Raw genomic sequence first — 25,571 nt, 5'->3', positions numbered from 1 at the left:
TATTCGTGCTCCTGGATGGTGATAATGCCGAGTCTCACAGCCTAACAGACTAGTCCCACTGAAGGGTATCCTACCAGGTGCAGATATCAAATGAAGGGTCTCAAGAAACAAAACAAAAAATAACACCTACCTTTTCAGCACTCCACTGACTCCCCACGCCAGCTGCATTATCTACAAATGATTCAGAAAAGGGGGTGGTGATGAACAGAGTGTCTGAATTAAGCAGACCACTCTTACCCAGTCCAAAGATCAGGGTTTGATCCATCACCGTTATTTATCTCACTGCACCATTCCAGCTCAGAACCTGGCTATATGCAAATCAGTCTGTCCCTGGCCCAGTGCATCATGGGAACAAGGCAGACTAAACTACCAAGCCAATTCTTCACCAGAAAGGAGACAAGCTACAGGGGACCGGTTTCTGGCATTTCAGCCGTCTTCGGCCCGGCTTGCTTGAATCCTGATGGTGCAGTGAGAAAGGGACTCATGTCTGAGTTTACCCTGCCACACCTATAGTGGCCAAAAACGATTCAGAAAAGGGGGTGGTGATGAACAGAGTGTCTGAATTAAGCAGACCACTCTTACCCAGTCCAAAGATCAGGGCTTGATTCATCACCATTATTTATCTCACTGCACCATCCCAGCTCAGAACCTGGCTATATGCAAATCAGTCTGTCCCTGGCCCATCATGCACTGGGACAGGAACAGACTAATTTGCATATAGCCAGGTTCTGAGCTGGGATGGTGCAGTGAGCTAAAAAACGGTGTTGGAACTAGCCCTGATCTCTTGACTGGGTGAGAGTATTCTGCTTAATTCAGAAACTCTGTCCATCACCACCCCTTGTTGTTAAATATTTTGTCCACCATGAGCGTGCAAGGGTATACTCAGATGTGAGTCCCTTGCTCGTTGCACCATCAGGATTCAAGCAAGCCGGGCGGAAGACGGCTGTAATGCCAGAAACCGGTCCCCGGAAGCTTGTTTCCTTCCCAGTGTAAGAATTGGCTTGGTAGTTTGGTTTGCCCTGTTCCCATCATGCACTGGGACAGGAACAGACTAATTTGCATATAGCCAGGTTCTGAGCTGGGATGGTGCAGTGAGCTAAAAAACGGTGTTGGATCTAGCCCTGATCTCTTGACTGGGTGAGAGTATTCTGCTTAATTCAGAAACTCTGTCCATCAGCAGCCCTTGTTGTTAAGCATTATCTACAAAGCCATCATGACCAACACACCAGTCTATCTGCTGACAAGGTAACCACCTCTAGGGACCCTCAACATACACCTGCAGCCAAGACACCATCACAATAAAGACTAAGAAGTGCAAAATAGTTTAAAACAAGAATAAAACCTTCTCCATTTATGCAATCGGGATCTCGAATTGCATCCCTGTGACCATCAAAACTACCCAACTCTCATCCAATTTTAAAAAACTGCTGAAGTCACACCTCTTTCAGGAACACTGCATCATTAAACATAGTTAACAGTCCAGCCATACTCTCAACCCCAACTTCTTATTAAATCAACTTTGGAGTTATGCTTGCCTTGAGCTCCACTGCCTTTTGGCTATGTTTATGTTATACAAATATCACATATATAAATACATTCAGAGCAGAATGGAAACCATTGAAATTTATTTTGAGGAAAAGGGATTGTGGAAGGAAAGTCTTTAGGTTGTGGTAATTCAGATGCAGAATTCTGTGTTTTACCGCTTGTTGAACATCCTCTGTAGAAGGCCAAGAGGAGGTCCTTTCAGTAGACAGACTTGACACCGAATAAAACCATAGTGAAGGCAGCCATATACATCTCTAAATAAAAAGGCTGTTGAAGCCTAGAAGCCATTGTTAAGGTTGCAAGGAGATCAAATCAGAATACACATGTATCGTGTCCGTTCACTACATAATTGCATTCCAAAGAACAAATACACAAAACACGCATAAAAAGTATGCAATAACTAGTCATTCAAAATTACAACCCTTAGGCATGGAGCAGAAGTGGGAAGGATATTATTGAAATGTTTGCAATTTTTATATGGTCCGGTCTAGAAGATGCTCTTACATTACCTATAACAACAAGTACTGGCAAAGCCAATAGGTTGTGCCTATGCGAGATCTATTGACAATGTCAATGTTTTTTTTAAATGTTGCGGGGCGAGCTGCTGTGCTACATAGATTAAAGCAAAAAAAGAGATTCAACATGGCCAGACAGCTTGGAGGCACCCCTTTTTTTAATTATATATTTATAATATAAATATCATATCAATTATAAATATATATTAAATATATATATTATAATATATATATATATATATATATATATATACATATATATATATACATAATGATATATATGTATATAACTATAAAATATGTGTTTTTATTTTATTATATTATGTGTGTTACTATTATTATTAAATAGCGGATTACATGATCACAAAGTGATTACAGAGATTAGCGTCCTGCATCTGGGCTTTTTGTACCCACTTGAAAATGTCATCCACCCAAGGAAAGGAGGTTACCACCTGAGAGTTGGTCCAGAGGATCTGAGAGGATACCAGAATAGGTTCCAGCCCCAGAGTGGATTAGTAATGGCTGACTGAACCCCACACCTGCAACTCCCAATTGGAATAGGGCTAGCAGGGTACATGTTAAGGGAAGTTCCTTGACATGGGCTTTTGCTAGACAGGGTCTTAACTTGAAAGTAGTGAGTTGGAACATTGCGGGTTAAACAACAAAAGAGAAGACGGAAGATGGCTTATCTTTATATCTGCCTAGCATATAATGGCGATGCAAGAAACGTGGGACACCGAAAACTCATTCTATATGGATGGGGTTTCCCCTTTCTTTACAGGAACAATACCCTCAAACTCAGGGAGAGCAAAAGGGGGTCCACTAACTTTAGCCAATCTTAGAATTTCATGTACACCCCACTTAATAGAGACAGGTTCTAGTAACCTACTAGTGGTGCAGTTACTTTTAAAAACCCTCTCAACACAGAAGGAGCATCAGGGGGAAAGAAACAGACAGGCCGCCACCCACTCAGCAATCTAGCGACAGAAAAGGACCTGACTAATATTGAACAAAACCCCTTATCTTATAAGACACCAGAGGGGTCTAACACTTATTTGAAGAGCTCCCTTAAAAGTAGGGCTCACTGCCACTAATCCAGGTGTCTATATGTTCAATTTGAAACAATGTCAATACACCACAAGAAAAGAAAAACCTGCCAAAGAAATGCGTGAAAAATTGTGTGAAAGAGAAGGAAGCCCTTGTTGGTGTTACTACCGGGAGGTGCATCCTTGTCTTTCGCACATTTTTTCACGCATTTCTTTGGCTGGCTTTCCTTTTCTTGTGGTGTATTGACATTGTTTAAAATTGAACATATAGACACCTGTCTTATGATAAGGACTTTTAACAACGCCCCAAGTTTGATGACTGTAAATGTTTACAATTCATTTGTGCGAGAGACCACTCGAACACCTGCTACGGTTAACATCCTTTCTTGAGGAATGTGACGAAAAACAGACAGCACCATATTCGATTATTATTTTGGGAGACTTAAATGTTCATTTATGTCAACTGGGCTGTATCGCCTACGATGATTTCTATTGTCAAAGCACTACCACTGTCCATTTAGAACACTCTATACAAGGAGATTTGCTGGAGGACATTAGATCAGCCAGCAATCTATGCCATATAGATCAGGATGCTGAGTGTGAAGTTATTCCATCATTTAGTGGGAGAGGTTATAACTCGATAATTGATTTTGTTATATCAGCCTCCCAGCTTTACCAAGTTAATCATCTGAAACTCAAGTGAAGTCATTTTAGTGACTATAATCAATTAATATTAGAAATGAAATGAGGGCAGGGTGATTCAGACAATCCAATAACCGGCATAGAGAACACTAAAATCACCCCACACAGGATCAGATCCGCAGACTAAAATGGAGTAGGGTGGTGCCAGAATCTTTTGGGAATAAGCTCTATATTGACAACGACCAAGATATTAGTCCATGTTTAGATGATGCCTCCCATTATGAAGAGGTTTTGTATGCCTTAAAGAGACTAGGGCCCACATGCATCAAAGCAAAAACCGGTCGCAAAGGGGCAGATTCTCAGAATCTGCCCCTTTGCGACCAGTATTTTTGCATTTGGGATGTATCATCTCAAATGCAAAAATCGCAATTTAAGGAATCTCTAATTTGCGATTACTTAAATAGTGATTGCATTTAAGGAATCCCAAATTGAGATTCCTTAAATGCAATGCATTAAAGTAAAAAAGTTAGCGATTTCGCTAATAGGGGGTGCAAATTATCATGAAGTTGAACTTCAAGGTAATTTGCAAAAACTTTAAAAAATGCACTTTTGTGCATTTTTCAAAGTTTCATGTTGCACACACACATGCCCTTAGGGCATGTGTGTGTGTGCAACATATGTGCACAGATCAATTTCAGGGGTGCAACATGGTGTCATTTTGACACCCTTGGAATTGCATGAGCAATTTGCGAGCACCAATAGGTCATGCAATCTCCAATTCATTCCTAAAGGAATGAATGGGAGGCCATTCCTTAATTGTGACTCGAACTTTGCGAGTTATAATTAAGGAATGTGTAGGAATCGCTATTTTTATCGCGATTCCTACATGCATAGGCTTTTGCGATTCCTGAATTGCGATTCCTTAATAAACGCAATTAAGGAATCGCAAAAGCCTACATTGATGCATGTGCCAGTAAGTGGGCAGATTGATAATAATCTTAGGAGCCCCACTGAGGGGAAACAAGTTGGTTGAGAAAAAATGGTTTGATGAAAAATGCTCAAATATAAAATTGTTAATAGCTCTAAAACAAAATCCTAACAATAAGATTAAAATAAGGAGGTGTAGGATAGCATACAAACTTACAGTCGCAGCCCGTAAATAAGCAATTAAAGATCAGGTCTGGAATGATGTTTTCCAGGCCAGGGTGTTAAATAATAGTGTCAATATTTGAAGAATAGTTCCAGGCCAATTTTTGAGGGGTCGGGGAATAGCGTGATTAATTGCACTATCATGCCAGAAACATGGCTCATGCATATCCAGAGCATCTATGGAAGAGTATCTATAGATGGGCAAAATTTGGACTCTGAAGATCTTATGAGATTCACGGAAAAGGAGTTTGCAGAATCTATTGTAATGATGTCTAGAAACAAAGCAGCAGGCCCAGATGGTGTTCCCGGGGACGCATATGAAGCGGACCCTTCAACTTGGAACAAAATCCTTAGATGAACGTTTAATGCTGCTTGTAAAAAAGGTCTGCTTCCTCATGGTCAAGATCTATTATTATTCTAGTCTTCAAGAAGGGGTCAATAGCAGAGCCAAAATGTTATCGACCCATTCCGCTCATAGATACAGCGGTGAAAATTATGGAGAGGGTGGTTCCTCTCAAAATTGACAAACCGGTTGGAACAGAATTTGTTTATTTCAAATCTACAATATGCTTTTAGACCAGGGAAATGGACCCTTGACCAATGTATACATTTACAGCCGATCATTGGCAAATATACAGTAGCTAAGAGGGGCTGATTGTCTATGGCCTTCATGGATCTTACGTCAGCATCTGACTGAGTGAACAGATCCAAACTTTGGGCCCTGCTTATTAAGATGGGAGTGGATAAAGGTATAGTACATTTTTTATAGTAGCTTCATTTGTACCGCTCTGCATCAGTGAGATACAACTTCGATACCAGCTTGTCTGTAGCAGTAAAGTGCACAGAGGGGTTATACAAGGATGTATTTTAGCTCCACTTTTATTCACCATATATATTAACAATTTGGGTCCAATTTTGCAAGGATATTCATCGAGCAGTCTTACAACTAATTCACACACTTTTATGTGAAGAGGACGCTTGCTTGATAGTCAAAACCCCAACGGGTCTATAACACTTGCTTGACTCTTATATTATGGAGGTGCTAGACTGGAGTACGAATTTTACTAAATCACATACCATGGTGGTAGAACTGGTATTTTGGAAGTAGTATAGAACTGACCAGGGTAACCGCCTTCCCATGTTTAGGGGTTCATTTTGATGACCAGAGGTCGTGTGAACCCCAAATGAGGGTCAAGAAGTACACATTAGCAAGACTCTGTGCAGAGATATTTGATTATGTGAAGAGACTGGAGGCCATCCGGTGCAAGCGCTGATTAAGGCATACCAAACAAAATGTTTCCCCACGGCAAGCTATAGGTGTGACATTTGTGGTTATAAGGACAACACAGCCTTGCAAATAGAAGAGAATGCATTTCTGAGTAGATTATTAGTGGTTCCCCAGGCAGTCCCCTCATATATAGTACATGAAGAACTTGGAATGGGTTATATCTCGGACCTTCTAGCTCTAGCATCCTTGATAAGATGGGTTAGGATATGGTCCAATCCAGATCTAGAGCTAAATCAGGCAGTGATTAATGACCGTTTGTCCTTGGGTGGTGCACTCCAAATCCCATGGCTCAGTTATATTAAGCTTTTACGAGCAAACTGGGATGTCCTGAGTTATTTAAGAACCCCAAGAGTATTGTTAAGATCTGATAGGGGTCAAAAGGCAGTTTCTCTCATATATGGTGGCAGAGAGAGAGGCGAGAGAGTATGTTAAACCTTTAGTAAGAGCTTACATCTTGTTAAGTACCTGTGTAACAGTGGAGTCCTACCCACTCACCGTTACAATTCCCCATCATCGTATTAAGTGGAAGAGTTGGATCCTTGTTCTTGTGAGAGCTTCTACCACCACAAACTTAGATCAACCAAATGCTCAGCATTGACCGAATGCATTCACAACAGCCTTAACAACGCCAAAGTACTGTTCGCCATGTGAAAGGACTTCACCTGCCTTGCCGCCAGCTACACAACCACCACCCTATCACATCTGGTATATCCACTATTTTCAGCAAAAAGAGTCCTTCATGCAAGCTGCTAGGACCACCAGTCAGACCACATTTGAGTGTAACACTATCAGTATCTACCAAGATCTCTACTCCATCACTCTCCAGAAACATTCAAAATTCCAGGCTGTGAATAACTTTCTGATTGGCAAAGACATAATGTACAGGAGATGGCATCCACTTAGATTTTTATACATCTGGTTCCTAGGGTATCCACAGGTGGGGTCACTCTCCAACCTTCTGTCTCGCATTGGGTTTCTTCAGGGTCCACTGGGAAAGGTCCTTCTTCAAAACTGCAACCACACCTTTCCAGTTGACTCCTATTGAGTACACAGCTGTGTTTCCACACTCACTGGACACAGCCTCTGTGAGGTTCCTGGGTGTTTACCTTGGGTGGTTCCTGGTGTCCCCAGCTCTTCTGAATCTCCTGATCCAAGTCCCAACTTCGGTTGAAGTTTGGATTCCACTTTCTTAGTATATGGTTTGGTCTCCCCCTGGAGACCACTGTGTATTGTACTTCCTTACCTGCTTACAATTAAAGTATTGTGTGTATTTGTGTTGATACCTCCGGGTAGGAGATATACCAATGTGTTAGTGTGTGTTGTATAATAAATAGACATATGTTTATAAATACACTGTGTGGTTCTTTTGAATGTAATCTACACTAAATTATTAGATTTGGTAAGACAAGCTGCTTAAGACTCCTGGACTAAGCCTGAAGGCTGCTCGCCACAGCAACAACTTAGAGCGCTTTCTATGGTCTGTGACTTCATAGGAGGCTATCTCTAAATCACCACCTCTCTATCAATTCCGAACCCTGTGGCATCCAAATGACCAGGTGAATCAGCGTGTGGTCACGAATTGCCCCGACCACAGTATCCGCCTCTATCCTTTCTGTAGGAGGCCGGATAATGTATATGGTGCACACTTATTTAAGTGAAGCCCCTTGCACTGATGCAGACAACCCTTATGGTGATTTTAGTGGTCTTAGACTGCAACCGAAGTTGGGACTTGGACCAGGAGACTCAGAAGAGCATGGGACACCAGGTGTCCCATTCTGCCGAACAGCGGGAAATGAGGATTCTGTATTATCTACTTGAATTATATACTAATCATTGTAGTTGGGTTATGTATTAAAAATGGGTTCTGGCCTAAATCTTCAAGTCTTTTATGAGTGTGTGACCTGCAAACATTGCAGAACGAAACTGTTGAAACAAGTGAGTCATGCAGGACTAGATAAAACGGGTGTGGCAGTATTCATTTGTGGGGATACTTGTGCACATTCAGTTTGTGATCAGGCATCAGTTTAGCATTTTCGTGAGTAGTGCCCACTGACAAAATCTGCAGATCAGAGACCAAGTCTTCTCTCTACGCTTTCTACAAGTATCACTATCTACAGTAACTACTGCATTTAATATCCACAACTTCTGTAGCACCCACTCTCATCGAGCTGTGTATTTGGACTGTATCTATTCTCTCCAAAGACAGTTTGCGGTGTTCTATTTCAAGTTTTGATCTACAGGAACAATACCATCTTGGAAAGAACTAGAGTAACTCAAAAACAATACTAATACCAATACTGGTTCACGAATGCCACCATCATATTATTAACCACAAAGGTGGGTTAATGTAGGTCTTTCTCTACTTAACAAAGGTAAAATGAGATGTGACAGTACTGAGCAACGAAGCACATGGTTTAGAATACAGCATTTTCACACCTGTCTGGATCAGGAGTGCCTGTGAAAAAATGAACACATGGCCGGCTGGAGTCTTGAGGCAGGACGGAGACCATGCTTCCTGTTGTCATAAATCCCCCCTGCATGTTAATTCCACTTTCTTTATCACGGAGAATGTTCATCATGACTTCCACAGTTATGCTGCCTGTTTGAAAAACAATTGTAAAATTTCTCAGATATACACTAACTGTTGTTGCTTCAGAATCTTTGTCACAGCTCATAAACACGCATGCATTTTTCATTTGCATAAGAGACTTGACGAAGTAGTTCTTAAGTATGTTTTCAACTTCTTTTTCCAAAAATGATAGCACATCTTATCATTCACATTTACATCTGGACAAGTTACTTCCCTTCAGTAATGCCGTATCTGGTAGAGACAGGATCTAGCCACAAATTCCTTACCTTTGAATTCTTCCCTGGCGCCAGACTGGATTCGGAATATTTTTCAGCAGTATCTTTGCGCGTCAGTAGAGGGCATTGTGCGACTCGGCAGCGACGCCGTCCACCGGATGTGACATAGACGGAGTCCATATAAGCCCCCGACACGCTGATGTCAATTTCTCCTGTGACTATTATCGACGCAGAAAGGGATCTTTTAAGTAAAAAGAAACCAGTTTGCAGAATGAGGAGGATAGGAGAGTCAGTAAGGATCTGCGGCTAGATCCAGTCTTTACCAGATACGGTGTTACCGAAGGTAAGTAACTTGTCTATTTGACAGAGACATCCCGGTGCAGATTCCTTACCTTTGAATTAGATGCTGGAGCAATAGCATGCCTGCAGGAGGGTCTGTGAACTGCTCCAACCAAAAGTCCCTGAATAGAACCAGCCGGTCTAGAATATGATAGAAGAGACCGGACGATCTGTGTAAAGTAGGTGAGCAAAGGCATACGTGTCACCATAAGAACTGTGGTATATACCATGTTCAATTGAAGTCAGAAAGACATCGAAAAGCATGAGAATAGTGTTATCCATGGCAGGGGAACAAAATGTGTTGGAAGACAACAGGCAATGTAAACATAAATAATACGCAGCTCCCATGGTGGGATATAAACCCATGACCGGCTGTGGTTTGGGGGACTGGAGGCAACTGAGAATGCCATTGAGATATAGCTCCTTGCCTTAAGAAAATTATCATTGGTGCCTTGAGCAACATAGAGAAAACAGATTCCATAACCCGTTCACAATGGAGAAAGCACTGACCAATGCTTTAACAGAAATATCATGAAGACACAACAACAACTATTGGTGTAGAACCAACTCGTGTCTTGAGAAAAAACTCCCAGAGACCAGTGGATGGTTTTACTGCAGAATTCTAAACTGCGCACGGAGCCATCCGATTCATTCGGCATTAACTTAACTGTTGATTCATCTCCTGCGTTCCCGACTCTGCATGTAATACGGCCCAGCACCGCATAAGCGTTTTCCTGTTTATCGGTGCTGTCCGGCCACAGGCCACGTCATAAATTAAATTAATGACTAATTTGAGGATTCTTACCCAGAGACACTTCCCAGAGGAACATTGCTTTCCATTGAACTTAGTCTATCCAGTTCCACCTCGATCAATCTCAGGTTACCTGCCCCGTACCCCCTGTTTGGTCCTGATGAAGACCCCGCAGCAAGGATATAAACATTCCCTACATTGATAAGAGGTTTGAAACGTCGACAACTGTTTCTCCTGTGTCAACTTCACGCCACCATTTTTTAGATTAATTGTATTCTGTGAAGTATGTCTTTTCCAATGAAGTTGGCCATTACATTTTCGACTATCTTGGCTATGTAACTAATTGCCAATTTTGTTCTAACTGTTTGATTTTACTGTCACACATTCCTATCACCTCCTCATCCTCACCTTGATCACTTCCTCCCTTCCTCCCTGGGGCACTGTATGACCTTAAATACATTTGACCGTTTGCTGTGTATATTCATTACACTTGATCCCTCAGTGAATTAAAACTTTACGGATTTAATTGTTGTTTTATGATTAATTCTTTTAACTGTGTATATTGTTCCTTGTCTACACTGGGACCCCTTCCTCCTAGTACTTACTGAACCCAGGTCCCAGTGACTATGTTTGGGTAAACCCACTTATACATAAACCACTTCAAGGTACAAACACCATACACCATCCCCTCCACAGTTTAGAATTTTGCAGTAACACCATCCCCTCCACAGTTTAGAATTTTGCAGTAACACCATCCCCTCCACAGTTTAGAATTTTGCAGTAACACCATCCACTCCACAGTTTAGAATTCTGCAGTAACACCATCCACTCCATAGGTTAGAATTCTGCAGTAACACCATCTACTCCACAGTTTAGAATTCTGCAGTAACACCATCCACTCCACAGTTTAGAATTCTGCAGTAAAACCATCCACTCCACAGTTTAGAATTCTGCAGTAACACCACCCACTCCACAGTTTAGAATTCTGCAGTAAAACCATCCACTCCACAGTTTAGAATTCTGCAGTAACACCACCCACTCCACAGTTTAGAATTCTGCAGTAAAACCATCCACTCCACAGTTTAGAATTCTACAGTAACACCATCCACTCTACAGGTTAGAATTCTGCAGTAACACCATCCACTCCACAGTTTAGAATTCTGCAGTAACACCATCCACTCCACAGTTTAGAATTCTACAGTAACACCATCCACTCTACAGGTTAGAATTCTGCAGTAACACCATCCACTCCACAGTTTAGAATTCTGCAGTAACACCATCCACTCCAGAGTTTAGAATTCTGCAGTAAAACCATCCACTCCACAGGTTAGAATTCTGCAGTAACACCATACACTCCACAGTTTAGAATTCTGCAGTAATTTATTTCACAGTATTTCATAAGGTGCATGAATGGGTGTGGCCGAGGTGTGCAGAATATGATCAGGGAAGGGTGATACTGGAACCTGAGTGTGCTTAGAATTTAGAATGTTAAATCGGTATGGGTGGTGTTTGGAAGATTATTTGTGCCTGGAGTGTGGTCAAATTGACTATTTCTGTGTCTGTGCAGATTGTAACTGAAGCACGGTAGAGAAGCAGCTGTTCGTGAGCACAACTGGAGCAACATGGATACAATATCCCATGCATGGTCATTGAGTGTGCTCCTCTGGGGTGTGATAGTTTTACTGACACACTGAATAGTGTAAGTGAAAAAAGTACTTTCTCACCACATAATATGGATATTAATGCCACAATTGCTTCCCACTTATATTCATTACCGAGTCCTGCTCTTCACCCTTCTGGTTCTTACTTTAGGAGTAATATACTACCTGAAGAAAGCGATCGCGCAAGTCGTAATTGGGTCAAGTGTATTCACTGGGGGTAACAAAAGTCTACTCCCCATGTCCTGGCACTCTTGCAAACTGAACCGGTCATCAACCATGGCTTCAGGTTATGACTACTTTGTCTTCAAATCAATGCAAGATGGTTAACAGAGGCTGATCTAATCATATAACCTAATCATCTCCTACGCCAACGACACCCAGCTGATCATCTCCCTCACCAAAGACCCTCACACTGCCAAAACCAACCTCTAAGAAGGAATGAAGACCGTCGCCGAATGGATGAAGAACAGCCGACTGAAGCTGAACTCGGACAAGACTGAGGTCCTTATCCTCGGCTCCACCCCTTCAGCCTGGGACAATTCCTGGTGGCCGACATCACTGGGAACAGCCCCGACACCCACCGACCAGGCACGCAACCTGGGGATCATCCTTAACTCCACCCTCATCATGACTAAGCAGGTCAACGCCGTCTCCTCATCCTGCTTCAACACCCTACAAATGCTCCGCAGGATCTTCAAGTGGATCCCCACCGAAACAAGAGGAACAGTCACACAGGCCCTCGTCTCCAGCAGGCTGGACTACGGAAATACCCTCTACGCAGGAACATCAACCAAGCTCCTGAGACGGCTACAACGCATCCAGAACGCCTCGGCACGACTGATCCTCGACATCCCCCGCCGCAGCCACATCACCCCCCACCTGAGAGACCTTCATTGGCTCCCCGTCAACAAGAGGATAACCTTCAAGCTCCTCATCCACGCACACGAGGCCCTCCACAACATCTGCCCAACATACCTCAACAGACGACTCAGCTTCTACATCCCTAACCTGGCTGCGAGTTAACTCGCTTCAATTTACGAGTCAAAAACTGAGGTTCTCCACTGCTCCCTAGATCGACTCCCCCGCCCGTTGCCGGATGACTTCTGGCCAACCTCCACCTTGGGCACGGTGACTGCCGCAGAATCGGCTCGCAACTTAGGGGTTCTGTTTGAGCCTAGTCTGCAGCTCGACGCCTCTGTTAACAGGACCGCGGCGACTTGTATGGGCTTGCTTCGAGCCCTACGAAAAATCTTGCCGTTACTTCCCTTGGAAGCCAGAGCAGAAGTGGTGCGTAGTTCCATTCTCAGTAGGTTAGACTACTGCAACGCACAGCTTCTGGGAGCTCCTAAGACTCTGATTCTAAGTCTGCAGAGGATTCAAAATATGGCAGCCAAATTGGCTTTATCTCACCCACGTTCTACATCTTCATCTGCAGCACTAGCTGATCTCCACTGGCTACCTGTCCAGCAGCGGATTGCCTTTAAGGCCTTATGCCTTGTTTTTAGGGCTCTGCACGGACTGGGACCAATGTTGCTCCAAAATCTCTTCTCCTGGTATCAAGCTGCCAGACCTTTGAGATCTTCCTCAGCGTTCCTGGTGATGGTTCCTAGGATTAACAGAGTGAGGATGGGCGGTCGTGCCTTCAGCTTCACGGCCGCCACGTTATGGAACACCCTACCTCTGGCGCTGAGGAGCAGGCAAGATCCGACTTCTTTCAAGAGGGATCTCAAGACTTACCTCTTTCCAAGAGCAATGTAGTGTATTTCATCTGATGGAATGATATGGTCTCAGCGCCAGGATACCCTTTGGGTGACAGTCGCGCTTAACAAGTACCTATACATACATACATAATCGCAAGCTCCGCTCCGCCGGACTCGCCCGCGCCACAGTCCCCCGCATCTGAAGAACAGCAGCCGGCGGCAGATGCATATATACCTTTTTTATTCAGATGATACAATGTCCTGCATCATTTTCTAGAATGGCAGTATTACCTTTGTGCTTCTTCAGTTGTTTATAGCCCTCGCAGTATCTGCCACCGGAGGTAATTAGCCGTGCTGTGTTGTCATAGGAGTACACCGCTGCAAAATGAAACTCTTTTTTGCCATCCCACCAGCCTCTGTTTCTGGCATATTCTCTCATTCCTGGGTGTTCACGATCGATCTTAGTCGTGATGGACAGATTATTAGAAATGTTCCGTGTTTCTATTTTCAAAAAAGAAAAGCATTAAATATAATCAAATGAAACATTTTCGGATTTTGTTTGATTTGTCGCCTACTTAAATTTCATTAACTGTATCAAAAAACAACTCGTTTATTTAGGTTACATGGACTTACTTATTGTACAGGTCAGGTACGAACAAATGTACAAATATAAGGTTTTCAGAAGCACCACAGAAAATGTGTGTTGCTAAAACAATAGTGTATCATATATATTTTCTTAAACTTGTTTCTCCTGGCTTAGACTTATTAGGCATTACAGATTGAGTAGTTGAGGTTCACATACAGCATTTTGACAACAAAAACATTTTAAGCATTAAATCTGTAAATAATGGATCAGCTGACAGTTTTCAAATATTTTTATTGTTAGTTAGTACTTGTATAGCACACATTCTGACTTAACTTTCGTATCACAGCACCGTTCAGGATACTAGGGTCTGACTTTCCAAACGTTTCTGTCCCAAATAAAAGTCTCATTCGGTTGTGTGGTGGTGTGAGTAGGGTGATTAAGTCAGTTTTAATGAGTTGTACTCCTCATTTCACTTAAGTTAGTCAGTTGGTACGGGTGCCCGCTGCCCAAAAAACGTGTACGTGTGGATAGAATCAAATGTTTGCAAGTGGTAGTAGCACACACAGAACATACTTTATGTACATATAAGAAGCAGCTATAATATAAAAGCTAAGGAGGTTTTAGAGAGAATAATTAAGGCAAACATAGCTAGAAAATCTAATTATGATTACGTTTATCCATAAGATGTGCTCACTGAAGATTTGGCACAAAATAAAATAACAAATACTTACTTTATGACGATCCATGAAAGCTTCATGCATACTAGTTAAAAGATAGAGGATAAAGAGATTGGGCGTCCTTAAAATGTCATTTTCAGATTTGACTGCCCATAGTGAAATTATAACCAAAGCTAAGGAAAACAACATATCAATTCCAAAGGTGACATGGAAACACAATATACGGCCTGATTGTGTCCTTGTGATCTGATGTGCTTTGAGAAATCTGCTAAACTTCAAGGTAAGCAAAGCATTGGCAAAGCTAATAGGTCTTGCCTATGGGAGAGCAATTGGGTTTGTCAATTTCTTTTAGTCAAATTGTACATCAGCGCAGCATGCTGAAAATTAGGAAAAAAAGCGCAACAACTCAACCAGTTCGGACCATGAGTAGCAGTGATCAGTTTTCCTAGTATGTGATTATTCTCCAACTTCACAGAACAAAAAACAATTAATAATCTTACATCCGAACTAAAGTTCATGAAGACACAGCCAAAAAGGTCATGTAATGCAGAGAGCGAAGAACCATCTACATCTTTGTGGCATCTTTAAATCTATTGGTGGAACTTCTGGGAGCTTTTTTTTTGGGCGGAACTAGAGGACACAGGCAATGAAGGGTGGGGGGTTGGGGTGGATGGAGCAAGCAACAACAGGGGAGGGGCTGTAATGTACCAAACAAGCAACAACGCAGGAGGACGATGGGAGGGGGCCAGGGCAAGCAACTTTGCAGGAGGGAGGAAGGGGGTGCAAGTAAAAGGAAAAAACTTCCTCTGAAAGCTGAAAGCAGTGAAAGGACACTGGACAACGGAAGCAGTGCCATGCTCAAGGGTAGGGACAAACACATAAAGAGGAAGTGACACCAGCATTCACTAACCAAAGAGAAGCAACGAAATGAGTGACGATGAAGCCAACCAATGGTAAGCAATGGGGGTGGGGGATCTACACCCCTTGTAAATAAATCAAATGTATTGCAAGCAGCAATGCATGTGCTATTTCAGACAAGACCTAAGACATGGGTGTGGGTTGGAGCGTAATGGGGAGGAAGGGGGCAAACTGATGCGAAGGTGCCCACCAACCATACTGAAGGGCATAAAACAATTAACAGTGCCTCATTACATTTAAGGGCGCTAGGGAGCAGGCAAGGGTGGGTTTAGGGACAGGCAGGTGTGTGTCCCACCACAGGGTAACAGTCTTCACCACACAGGACCTTTGATACACAGTCTTTACCACGCAGGTATTATTGCCATTACTGCACAGCACTTTATCAAGTAGGTGAGTGTTATTTTTTTTTTTAATAACCTACTTTTTTGGGGGGGGGAAACATATTTTATTATCAGATTAAACATACATTGCAGGGCTCTGTACCCCAGAGACAACTGCAGTATCACTTTACAACAATAGGAAAGCAATCAACTTTCAACATTGCTACTAAGGCACATATCTGAGGATCCCATCGGGAGGACAGAACCCTCCCCTCCCACCCCCAACTCCCCCCTCCCGAGTCGCGCATCGTCCACACAGTTCAGTCCACGCTGCTCACATAGGAAACAATGAGATATTAGCATAAATACACACACCCCGACCCCTCCCTATACTGCACCAAAACAAGACCATGTGAGCCTCTAATCATTCCACTGGAAGATCTTCCAAGACAATGGGGGCTCCAGCCGCAATCCCCTATATTCCGCCAATCGCTTCCATATTTTGCGGTGCTTACATGAACAAGCCCTGGCTACAAAGATTGTCTGCTCCAACCCCATACAAAAGTCCAGGCCATTCCTCCACCCCGCCACTGAAGGGGCCCGTGTGTCTTTCCATGCCCTGGCTATGTCTCGTTTCGCCAGAGTGAGACCCAATAGCATAAGGTACCTTTTGTAGATATTGCCTCGAATACCCTCCATTACGTGCAGCAAGGCAAACTTTGGCGGGCGCGGAAGGTCCCACCTCAGCACATCAGACAGACAAGTAAACACTCCCCTCCAAAATCGATCAAGGGATATGCACTGCCAGACCGTATGCAGAAACGTGCCTTCCTCCCTGCCACACTGAAGACACTCCCGGGAGGCAATCAAACCCGCCTTCCACCTAACCTACTTTTTATATTATTTTTCAAAAAGTGATTTTCGGGTTTAAGGATGGCGAGATGTAAAGGGAGGATACAGTGACTTGATGATTCAGGGGTAGGTAGGTAGAGGTAAAGGGAGGTGAGAGTGACTTGAAGGCTCATGGTTGAGTAGCAGTAAAGGGTGGTGATGGTGACTTGAGAGTTAGGGGGTGGGTATAGGTAAAGGGAGGTGTAGGAAATGGCACTTTTTGCATGGTTATCACCAAGCTTTATGCTTCTTCCTCCTTTATTTTTTCTGACCTGTGGTTGTTTACAATAGGACTCTGGGCACTTTACCACTGCTGATCAGTGCTAAAGTGCATATGCTCTCTGCGTAAATTGTTATTGTGGTTGGTTATCCATGATTGGCATATTTGTATCACCAAGAAGTCCCTAGTAAAGTGCACTGAGTGTACCAGGGCTGGTGATACAAATGCTACTAGTGGGCCTGCAGCACTGATTGTGCCGCCCCCATGGTGCAGTCTGTGAACTGCCATGTCAACCTGGCCAGTGTCCCCACTGACCAGGCCTAACCCTTCCCTTTCTGTACACATTGGCCACCCCTATGGAAGGCCCAAGGTACCCCCTTGGGCAGGGTGCAGTGTATGTGAAAGATAGAGCATGTACTAGTGCAGGTGACATGCTCTGGTAGTGAATTGCAGCCATTTTCGTTTTTCACTATTGTAATGCTATCTTGCCCATAGGCTATCATGGGGAATGCTCGCTACAGTGGTTACCTGCATATCTTCCCATAGGAGCAAGATAGGACATAAAAGTCTGGTATCCCTGAACTCAGAATTTAATAACACATCTTTTAGGAAAGGTGTTTTTTAAATCCTGTGTTTGAGAACAGCACTTTTAGAAAGTGGCTGTTCTCTTGTCTGACCTTTCTGTGTGCCTTTGGCTGTGTGTGAATTGAATAGGACTGTGCCTGCCCCCACAGTGCTGGCTCCACTCCCTGTGGTGCGTCTGATGTCTCTGCCCTGCACTGTGAAAGGAGAGAAGGAATCATATCAACAAAGTGCTCCAGGGCTGTGTTTCCCTCCACAATGCTGGCTCCACCTCCTGCTGGGCGGCTGACGACCCTGGCCCACTCTCTGAAAGGAAAGGACAAGCCAGGAAAACAAAGTGCTCAAGAAACACCCAGAACTGGTTCAGACCGGGCTCAGAGCCCTCCTGCACAAAGGGAACAAAGACTTTTTGGGGTATAAGTACAGGATCTCAGACTACATAAAATTAGATCATCCTGAAATCAAGAAGGAACCTCTGCCAAGGAGAAAGCTGGAAGACTGAAGAAGGAAGACTGTCCTGCTGTTGCTTTGCTGGGCTGACCTGCAGTTGCTTTGCTGCCAAGGAGAGGGGAAGGACTTTGCTTTGTGCTGTGTCGCCTTGCTTGAAGGAATCTCCTAGGGCCTGAGAAGAGATGGCTCCCTGTTAAGAAGTCCCAGGAACAATAGGACTTCACCCCCCAGGCTTCCCTGAACTCTACTGAGAGAGTTCTGTCCTTCCTAGAGTGCTTGGGCCAGTTGTGGTGCCTCTTGAAGTTGTACCTGTGTTGGGAAGCTGGAAACCAAGATTTTAAGAACTTTTTGCAAAGTTTAACGCATCACTCGCTTGTGGTGCGCATCCCGTCAGTGCGAGGAAATTCCCGCCGCCGCGAAGGTCGAGATCATCGCAGCGCCTGTTGCCGCTGCCAGAGTCGTCGCATCCTTCGCTTGCGGGGCACACCAGTCCGGTGCGGGAAGATTAGCATCGCTGCAAGTATCGTCGCAGAGCCTGTCGTCACTGGGTGAGATAGTCACACCGTTTGCTTGCAGACCGCATCACGTCACTGCGAGAGTCTTCACAGCGCCATCACATCGAGGGGCCGCGAGAGGAGAAGATCGCCGCTGCACCGCCGCCGCACCTGAGATCGTCGCCATCCCGAAGATCGTCGCATCGTACCTTTTTGCGAGCCGCTTGCACCGAAACCTGTGCACCGGAATCCACACAAGGTATCGCATCCCTTCCCATACAGACCGGAGTCACCGTAACACGCCCGCTAAGTCCAGCGGGGTTGTCGCATCACGTACCCAAAAGGTTACTGTTGGCTAAAACGTGACGCAACTGTGGACAATTTTAATACATTGAAGATGACTAATCAAGACATCAATCAGTGCTTGGTCTGTGCTCCAGGAAAGCAAAGAAACACATGGCAACAAATGGAAGCCAACAGCTGCTGATGCCTTCACGGATGAAAAGGAAGAAAATAATAATGACAATGAAGCCAACCAATGGCAAGTAACAGGTGGACTAAAACCCTCTTGCTAATCTCACTATTGTACAGTTCATCAATAGAATATTCATTTTTTTGAGATTTAATAAACACTTTTAAAAATTAGCACACCTCTTTCAGACTTCAAAACAGGTGAATTCTAGGTCAGGACCAGAGGCTCTGATTATGCTTTCATCTTTCATGTTAATGGGGAGATATATATATATATATATATATATCAAAACAGAACCCTTTCATATATATATATATATACACGTTGTTCATGAGTTGCTAAGACAAATAAATGGAATGAGAAATGCATAATCCTCGCCTTCATATCCTTAATAGAATTGAAACTTTCCTTCACAATAGCTGGGAAAATGTTACATTCTTCTCAGATGCTGAAATCAAAATGAAGAGGTATCTTAGGCACTCCGGCTGTAATCCAGAAAGTCTGGCAGGAGTTCTAGCCCAAGGCTCAATATTCTCTTTTCAAACAGCATTATATCTTCATCTTGTGTTAGTTTGTGGGAAGTATAGCGCCAGTTTTAATCATGCAAGGTATGATAGGAAAAATATTTGTTAAAGCGCAAAATATGTTGCAGGTGCACTAAACTCATGATGGGCATATTCACCACTTAGTACAAAAGTGATCCACTACCATCAATCAGATGGAAAAGAGGGTCGGCCACTTAAACGGCAAACGTTTCCTGTCAATAAAAAAGCAACATGAAAACCATTCATTGCGATGGGAACTGTTGAACTGACTGAGGATACCCAAGCTAGCTTCCTGCAATTTAAAGACAACTCTCCTCCACAAGCAGAATCCAATCTATTTAATGCTAGCATGGTGACCACAAATAGTTAACTCGCTCTAGCGAGTGTGCTGCCTCTTCACCTCAGGATTTATTGCACCAGTTACAAGACCTAAGCCATGTTCTAGACGTGACGTCACTTCTTCATCATGCTGGTCATACTGTTTTCCCGTCCCACTATTTAAGCTCTGTGGTAGTTCCGATTTTATACTGCGTTCAATTAAGAACGAAACTGCTACTAGCAGCAGAGGCAAAGATGGATGAGTATGTTGTTACTGGAGATAAATTTCGACTATAAGTGGAGGTGATTAGAGCTGGGGAGACTGGTGTTTGTTATAAAAGACTAGTGGAGGCAAGGCACAAGGAACCAGCATAACAATGAACTGGTCTGGCAAGGTAACACAGGAGAGGCATGGGTAGATATGCATAATGTACAATGCATAACAATAGCAAGCCATTTTAGGTGTGATGCTTGCATCAAAATGACAACAGTCTCGATCTGACCTGCACAAGTGCTTGGGCACTAAATACCAAATCTCAATGAGTCAAAATAAAGCACAAACCATACTGATCCAAAGGAATAAAGGGAAGGGAGAAAAGAAAGGCCATAGAAAACAAGAAAGGCAAAATAACCCCCCCCCCCAACCCTGCACCCCTGCCGATGGCTATAGCCTAACCCCACTAGCAGCGTGCCTGCCGCCCCATTAACCTAAACCCTAAAAGAAGGAAAAAGAAGAATGGAGAAGGGCATAATCATACGATGTTCCCGACCCCTTAGTCCGCCCGCCTAACACAGAACCCCCCTGTCACAAAGGACGGATGTAGAGCTACTCCTAACAAGGACCACATGGGGTACCGTGATACACGGCCCAGCCTCTTTAATCAAACGGTTGCAATTCAGGCGCCAATAACAGTGGTTCCAAATCATCCCAATGCAATGGACCTAACCCTGACCCTTCCGAACCGGCACACGAACCCTCCCCAGCGAGACCCATGAGCACACATACAAATCATAAATGAGAAGGAAGCCATCGAAAGTCAATCCATTACCACTTGTAGCTGATAACTCTACTAAAAGTTCAAGCACTGGAAGTTTCCTTCCCCTCGCTGGACTGTCTCGATGTTTCTCGCCCCGGGATCGTAGAATCTCCAAAGGAGGAAGAGACCACCACACGATGAGGGGAGAGTCTATGGCACAGGTCTCCGGGGGGGGGGGGGGGGGGGGGGGCTCCACACGATACTTCCAAAGTCAATGATGATGTAAGGTACAGTGACACACTCACGGCCTCGGGGACACAATCTTCCAGAGCGCCATCCGTTGGTTCCGATATTCGCTTCTCTTCTCGTTCCCTCACGGGGTCCTCGCACAAACGCAAAATGGCCGCTGCTTGAATGGCTGTAGATTGCTGATTCAACCGTAGGGCAGGGTCCAGGACCTCGAGCAGAATCCCAGTTAGGCATGCATCCATTTTAGTCAAGGACACATCCATTTGCGAGTGAAACGCCCAAAATTCCAACAGTATTGATCTTAACGTTAGCCCTGATGTCGTTCGATCCATATTATCAAGTTCGGTACCAGTTTCAATCAGCTCCAAGGGTGAAACTGGCAGTGTCGGGAGGAGCGAACGGGATCACGAGAGGGCAAGTGTGGACGGTGACCCGTCGTTATCCACAGCCGCGGTGACCCAGCGGAACACCGCGGGCCGGGGTCCCGACCCGCCGAGTCCTGGCAGGGATCTATGCCGGGTCCGCGGGACGGGGATCCCCACCTTCAGTCAGAAAGCAGGTCACCTCTCTCTCGATGCTGGGATAGGAAAACAATCGCCACCAAATTCGGGCAAAGATGAAGTTTCCACTGCGATCGACCGGACCCTGCCACGGTCTACAGCCAATGTTGTTGCACTGCAGCCCGGCCTTGCAGATACTCGAGGCCCCGGCTTCACCGTTGGAACAGGCCACGATCTTCAACTCTGTGTAAGTTCGTTAAATCAGCAGATAAAAACGTCGGGATTTCGCCATCGGAGTGAGGAACACTTCATACAAATCCATGGAACTTCCATGGGGAGCGCCTTCGCTCCCTCGGTGGCAGGGCTTTATGTCAGTCACTTTGAAGAACTACATATAATCAATGGTGTCAACTTGTTCTCTTCCAGTATATTATACTGGAAGAGATACATTGATGATATCATTATGATTTGGGACAACAAATTGGATCTACAGTCTTTTATGAACTGGCTTAATAACCTAGACCCATGGCTAAAATTCACACACACAGCCACTAATTGCAATCTGGATTTCCTGGATATAACTATATTCGTAAAGGACAATGAGTTACACACAAAAACTTTCAGGAAACCGACGGCTAAAAACAGCATTTTGTCCTATAAAAGTTTCCACCCTAAACCTTTGAGGGACAATCTTCCCTACAGTCAGTTTTTGCGCTTAAAAAGGAACTGTAGCAACAATGCAGATTACAGAAAGCAAGCCAATGAACTAAGTGACAGACTGAGGCAGAGAGACTACACAGAGAAAACCATCAGACTCTGCAAAAAAAGAGCAAATAATCAACCTCGAGAATGCCTCCTCCAAACATTTCACAAGGAACCAACACCTGATTTGACTACCTGTGTTACAACATTTAGCCAGGCTTCTTACGAAGTTAAGAAACTAATAAATAAAAACTGGCATATTCTTCACACAGGACAGTTCAATTGGCCAAGACCGAGGTTCGCTAATCGGAGATCCAAAAACATAAAGGATGTCTTAGTACATACCCGACCGATAAGAAAAGTGAAAACTGCACCAACCAGGGATATAACCATGTCACCAGTAACTGGACATTATCCATGTGGGTCATGCGTAGCATGTAAGACGACAACTGCTTCCAAAACACTACAACTTTCTGATACCCTTCTCTGGCAGCAGCGCCAACACACTAACTGTAATTCTACACATGTTATTTATACAGTGAGCTGCCCTTGTGGCAAACGCTACATAGGAATGACATGTCGTAAAATAAAAATAAGAATTGGAGAGCATCGGAGCAACATTCGATTAAAAAAGAACACCACCAAATTATGCTCCCATTTTGTGCAAGCTGGTCATTCCTGTGATGAAATCCACTGGACAGTAATCGAAATGTTAACTGACAAGTCCCAGAGATGCGAAAGAACGCTGTTCGAGAAAGAGCAGAGGTGGGTGGAACGCCTTAAAACCCATGAAAATGGACTCAATGATTGCATTCCTTGGCACCAGTTTTCGAAATGATCCCATTTCATTACGATAAAATTATTTACTCCCTGAAACAATTGTGGAATAGAGACTAAGAAGCTATACTTATTCCCTGTTCGATAAAGTTTTTTTAAAAAAAAGGAACCCCTGACGTGCCTTGCACACGTTGCTTCAAGCTCTTGCCCCTTTAAAAATGTTCTATCCAGCCGGAGTCAGTTACTTCCGGGGGCAGAGTCAGCACAAGACGAGGCTGAAACTACACGCGGGTAATGGCGGAGCGCTGTGGCTCAAACTACAGAATCCCGGTAAGGTGACCACGGCTAATAGATATTAACGTACTATTTTCTAACACAGCTCTGAGTCCAGAGGGTTCCCCCGACGCAAGCGTGTACTCCTCAGTTATAGGGTATGACAATGCGCTGCGCATACAATATAACACGTTTCCCTAATCCAAGGGTTCTTTACCTATGCGCCCTGACAGGCCAGCGCGTAAGAAGTTAAGAATATACTTCCTTCTTGATAACGCGCCGCTCTTGTAAAATATTTCGATTGCCTTACCCTTAGGGTTCTTTAGCTCCGTGCCCCGAGAGACCAGCACGCAAGAAGTTAAGAACCTCCTCCTTTCACGCAATGGGTCTTTTACGAGTTCCTTCGAATAAGAGGACAATAATGTATCTCAAAATTAGTAAAACTATGTTTACAGCGCAAAATACTCTACCCTTCCACTACAATCCCCCCCCTCCCTACTGAGATAAATTCTGGAAATGAATGAATAATATTTTTATTCTACTTAATGCATAAGCCTAAATTAGGATGTTCTAAATAAGTGTGTATTTTTCTATGTACTCTCCTTATTATTTTTCAGAAATTGGAGGAGTCAATATCCCTGAAATATATACAGGTTATTATGACAATACAACACAAATGGTGTGAGTAATATGTATTTTTGTTTGTTGAATTGTTAGTCCTGACGAATGCTCTATAGACCCCTGTGGGCCGAGAGAGCAGAAACATGTCGACGTTTATGTGATAATTGTACCTAACTACCATAGTCTAGTAACTCGATCTATAGGGTAGTACCGAACCATTTTTAACTAATCTGAAAATCACACCATTAATTAAAACGATTTAGGGTGATTATTCAGTTTTTTAAACCTTTTTTTAAACCTTTTTTCCTTTTTTTGAGAGTCTAATTTCTACACACTTTTTCCCTTTCTCTGGACACTGCACTACAAGCCAGAGGTGCCTCGGATTGAGGCTGGCAACACTACAAAATTGGAGTAACCAATGATAACGGCCAACAACCCGTATGCGGGCGGATGAATCAAATATACCGCAACAACCATATTGGCATAGGGTTTTTGAGGTTACTCTAAAACTTTTTGCAACCAATGGCCTAAGGTGTTACAAGTGTCTGTTTCTCTTTTGATAAATCATCGAACACTTCATACAAGCAGAGGCTGGGCGTAAGGTCAGGATATTGTACAGGATCTTATGGCGGAATACGGAGATCGGCGGAGCCGGGAACCTAAGCAGCCATCTTGTTTGCTGTCGTAGCTCCTCGTCCGAAGTTGTCAAGCATTCTAATGTTGATGCAAATCTTTTATTATAGCCTGAGCATTACAAGATTACTTGCACAATTACTACAGGAAGGGTTTTTACGAGCAAAGCCAAAACCACATTTCTCTCCGGTGATTTGGCAAACTTGAGCATGATCTTCTCAAGAGGCGTGGCTTCTATGAGTTCAGCCAGTGCAAAGCACTGGGGCCCAGAGGTGGGAGTGGGTCTAATCTGCCCTGTACCAGCTAATGTTATTTCTGAGGCGGTCTCCTGATTTTCATTTTTTTTTTAAAGACTTTAAGGGGCGTGACGGTGTTTATTGTATACACAAAAGGAGCTTGCAGCCAGCGTATTGGATACCATTTGTTGGCTTATGCGTCACTCGTCTGAGTTGTCTCCTAATTGGTCAGCGTACGCTAAGCAGCCATCCATTCCCTTTCTGTGGAGCATGGACCAAACACAGATTGATTCCAATCTAGCCACTCTATTCTATGTCACTTCACTCTATGCCACTCCGCACAATGCCACTCAAAAAGAAATCGCCACGCTGATCTACACCATTCTATTTATTTTTATTTATTATTTTATTTAAGGTTTTTGTAGAGCGCGTAGTAACCCTTGAGCATCCCAGCGCTGGAACCTGAAGTCAGGAGGGAACAGGAACGGTATTCCACTCCACGCCATTCTAATGTACGCCCCCCCACTCTATTAGATGCCACTATACTCCATGCAACTCTAATCAACCCTACTCCACTCTTTAACAATCGAATGTATGCCAGACTACACTACGCCACTCTGCTCTACACCACTTCACTTTATACCGTACCACACCACACAATGCCCCTCTACGGTATTCATTGCCACTCA

The 25,571-nt window shown here is 43.8% G+C and overlaps 1 protein-coding gene across 3 annotated transcripts in view; it reads right to left on the bottom strand.

Annotated features, from left to right (window-relative positions):
- The window catches only part of SCRN3 (secernin 3), a 172,583-nt gene that overhangs the window by 66,379 nt on the left and 80,633 nt on the right, over nucleotides 1-25,571 (bottom strand). For all 3 annotated transcript variants that reach the window (XR_015308418.1, XM_086956154.1, XM_086956155.1), the window contains exons 5-6: nucleotides 13,733-13,942; nucleotides 8,622-8,784 (exon numbers count right to left, since the gene is read on the bottom strand). Coding sequence is in view for 2 of the 3 variants with exons in the window: in XM_086956154.1 (XP_086812280.1) it covers nucleotides 8,622-8,784; nucleotides 13,733-13,942 (373 nt within the window). In the remaining variant the exon portion in view is untranslated. The remainder of the gene's footprint in view (nucleotides 1-8,621; nucleotides 8,785-13,732; nucleotides 13,943-25,571) is intronic.

The sequence above is a fragment of the Lissotriton vulgaris genome, chromosome 2_1, assembly GCF_964263255.1.
Source record: "Lissotriton vulgaris chromosome 2_1, aLisVul1.2, whole genome shotgun sequence".
Lineage (NCBI taxonomy): Eukaryota > Metazoa > Chordata > Amphibia > Caudata > Salamandridae > Lissotriton > Lissotriton vulgaris.
Note: the sequence above shows the minus strand (reverse complement) of the source record. Positions and strands in the feature narration are given on the sequence as shown.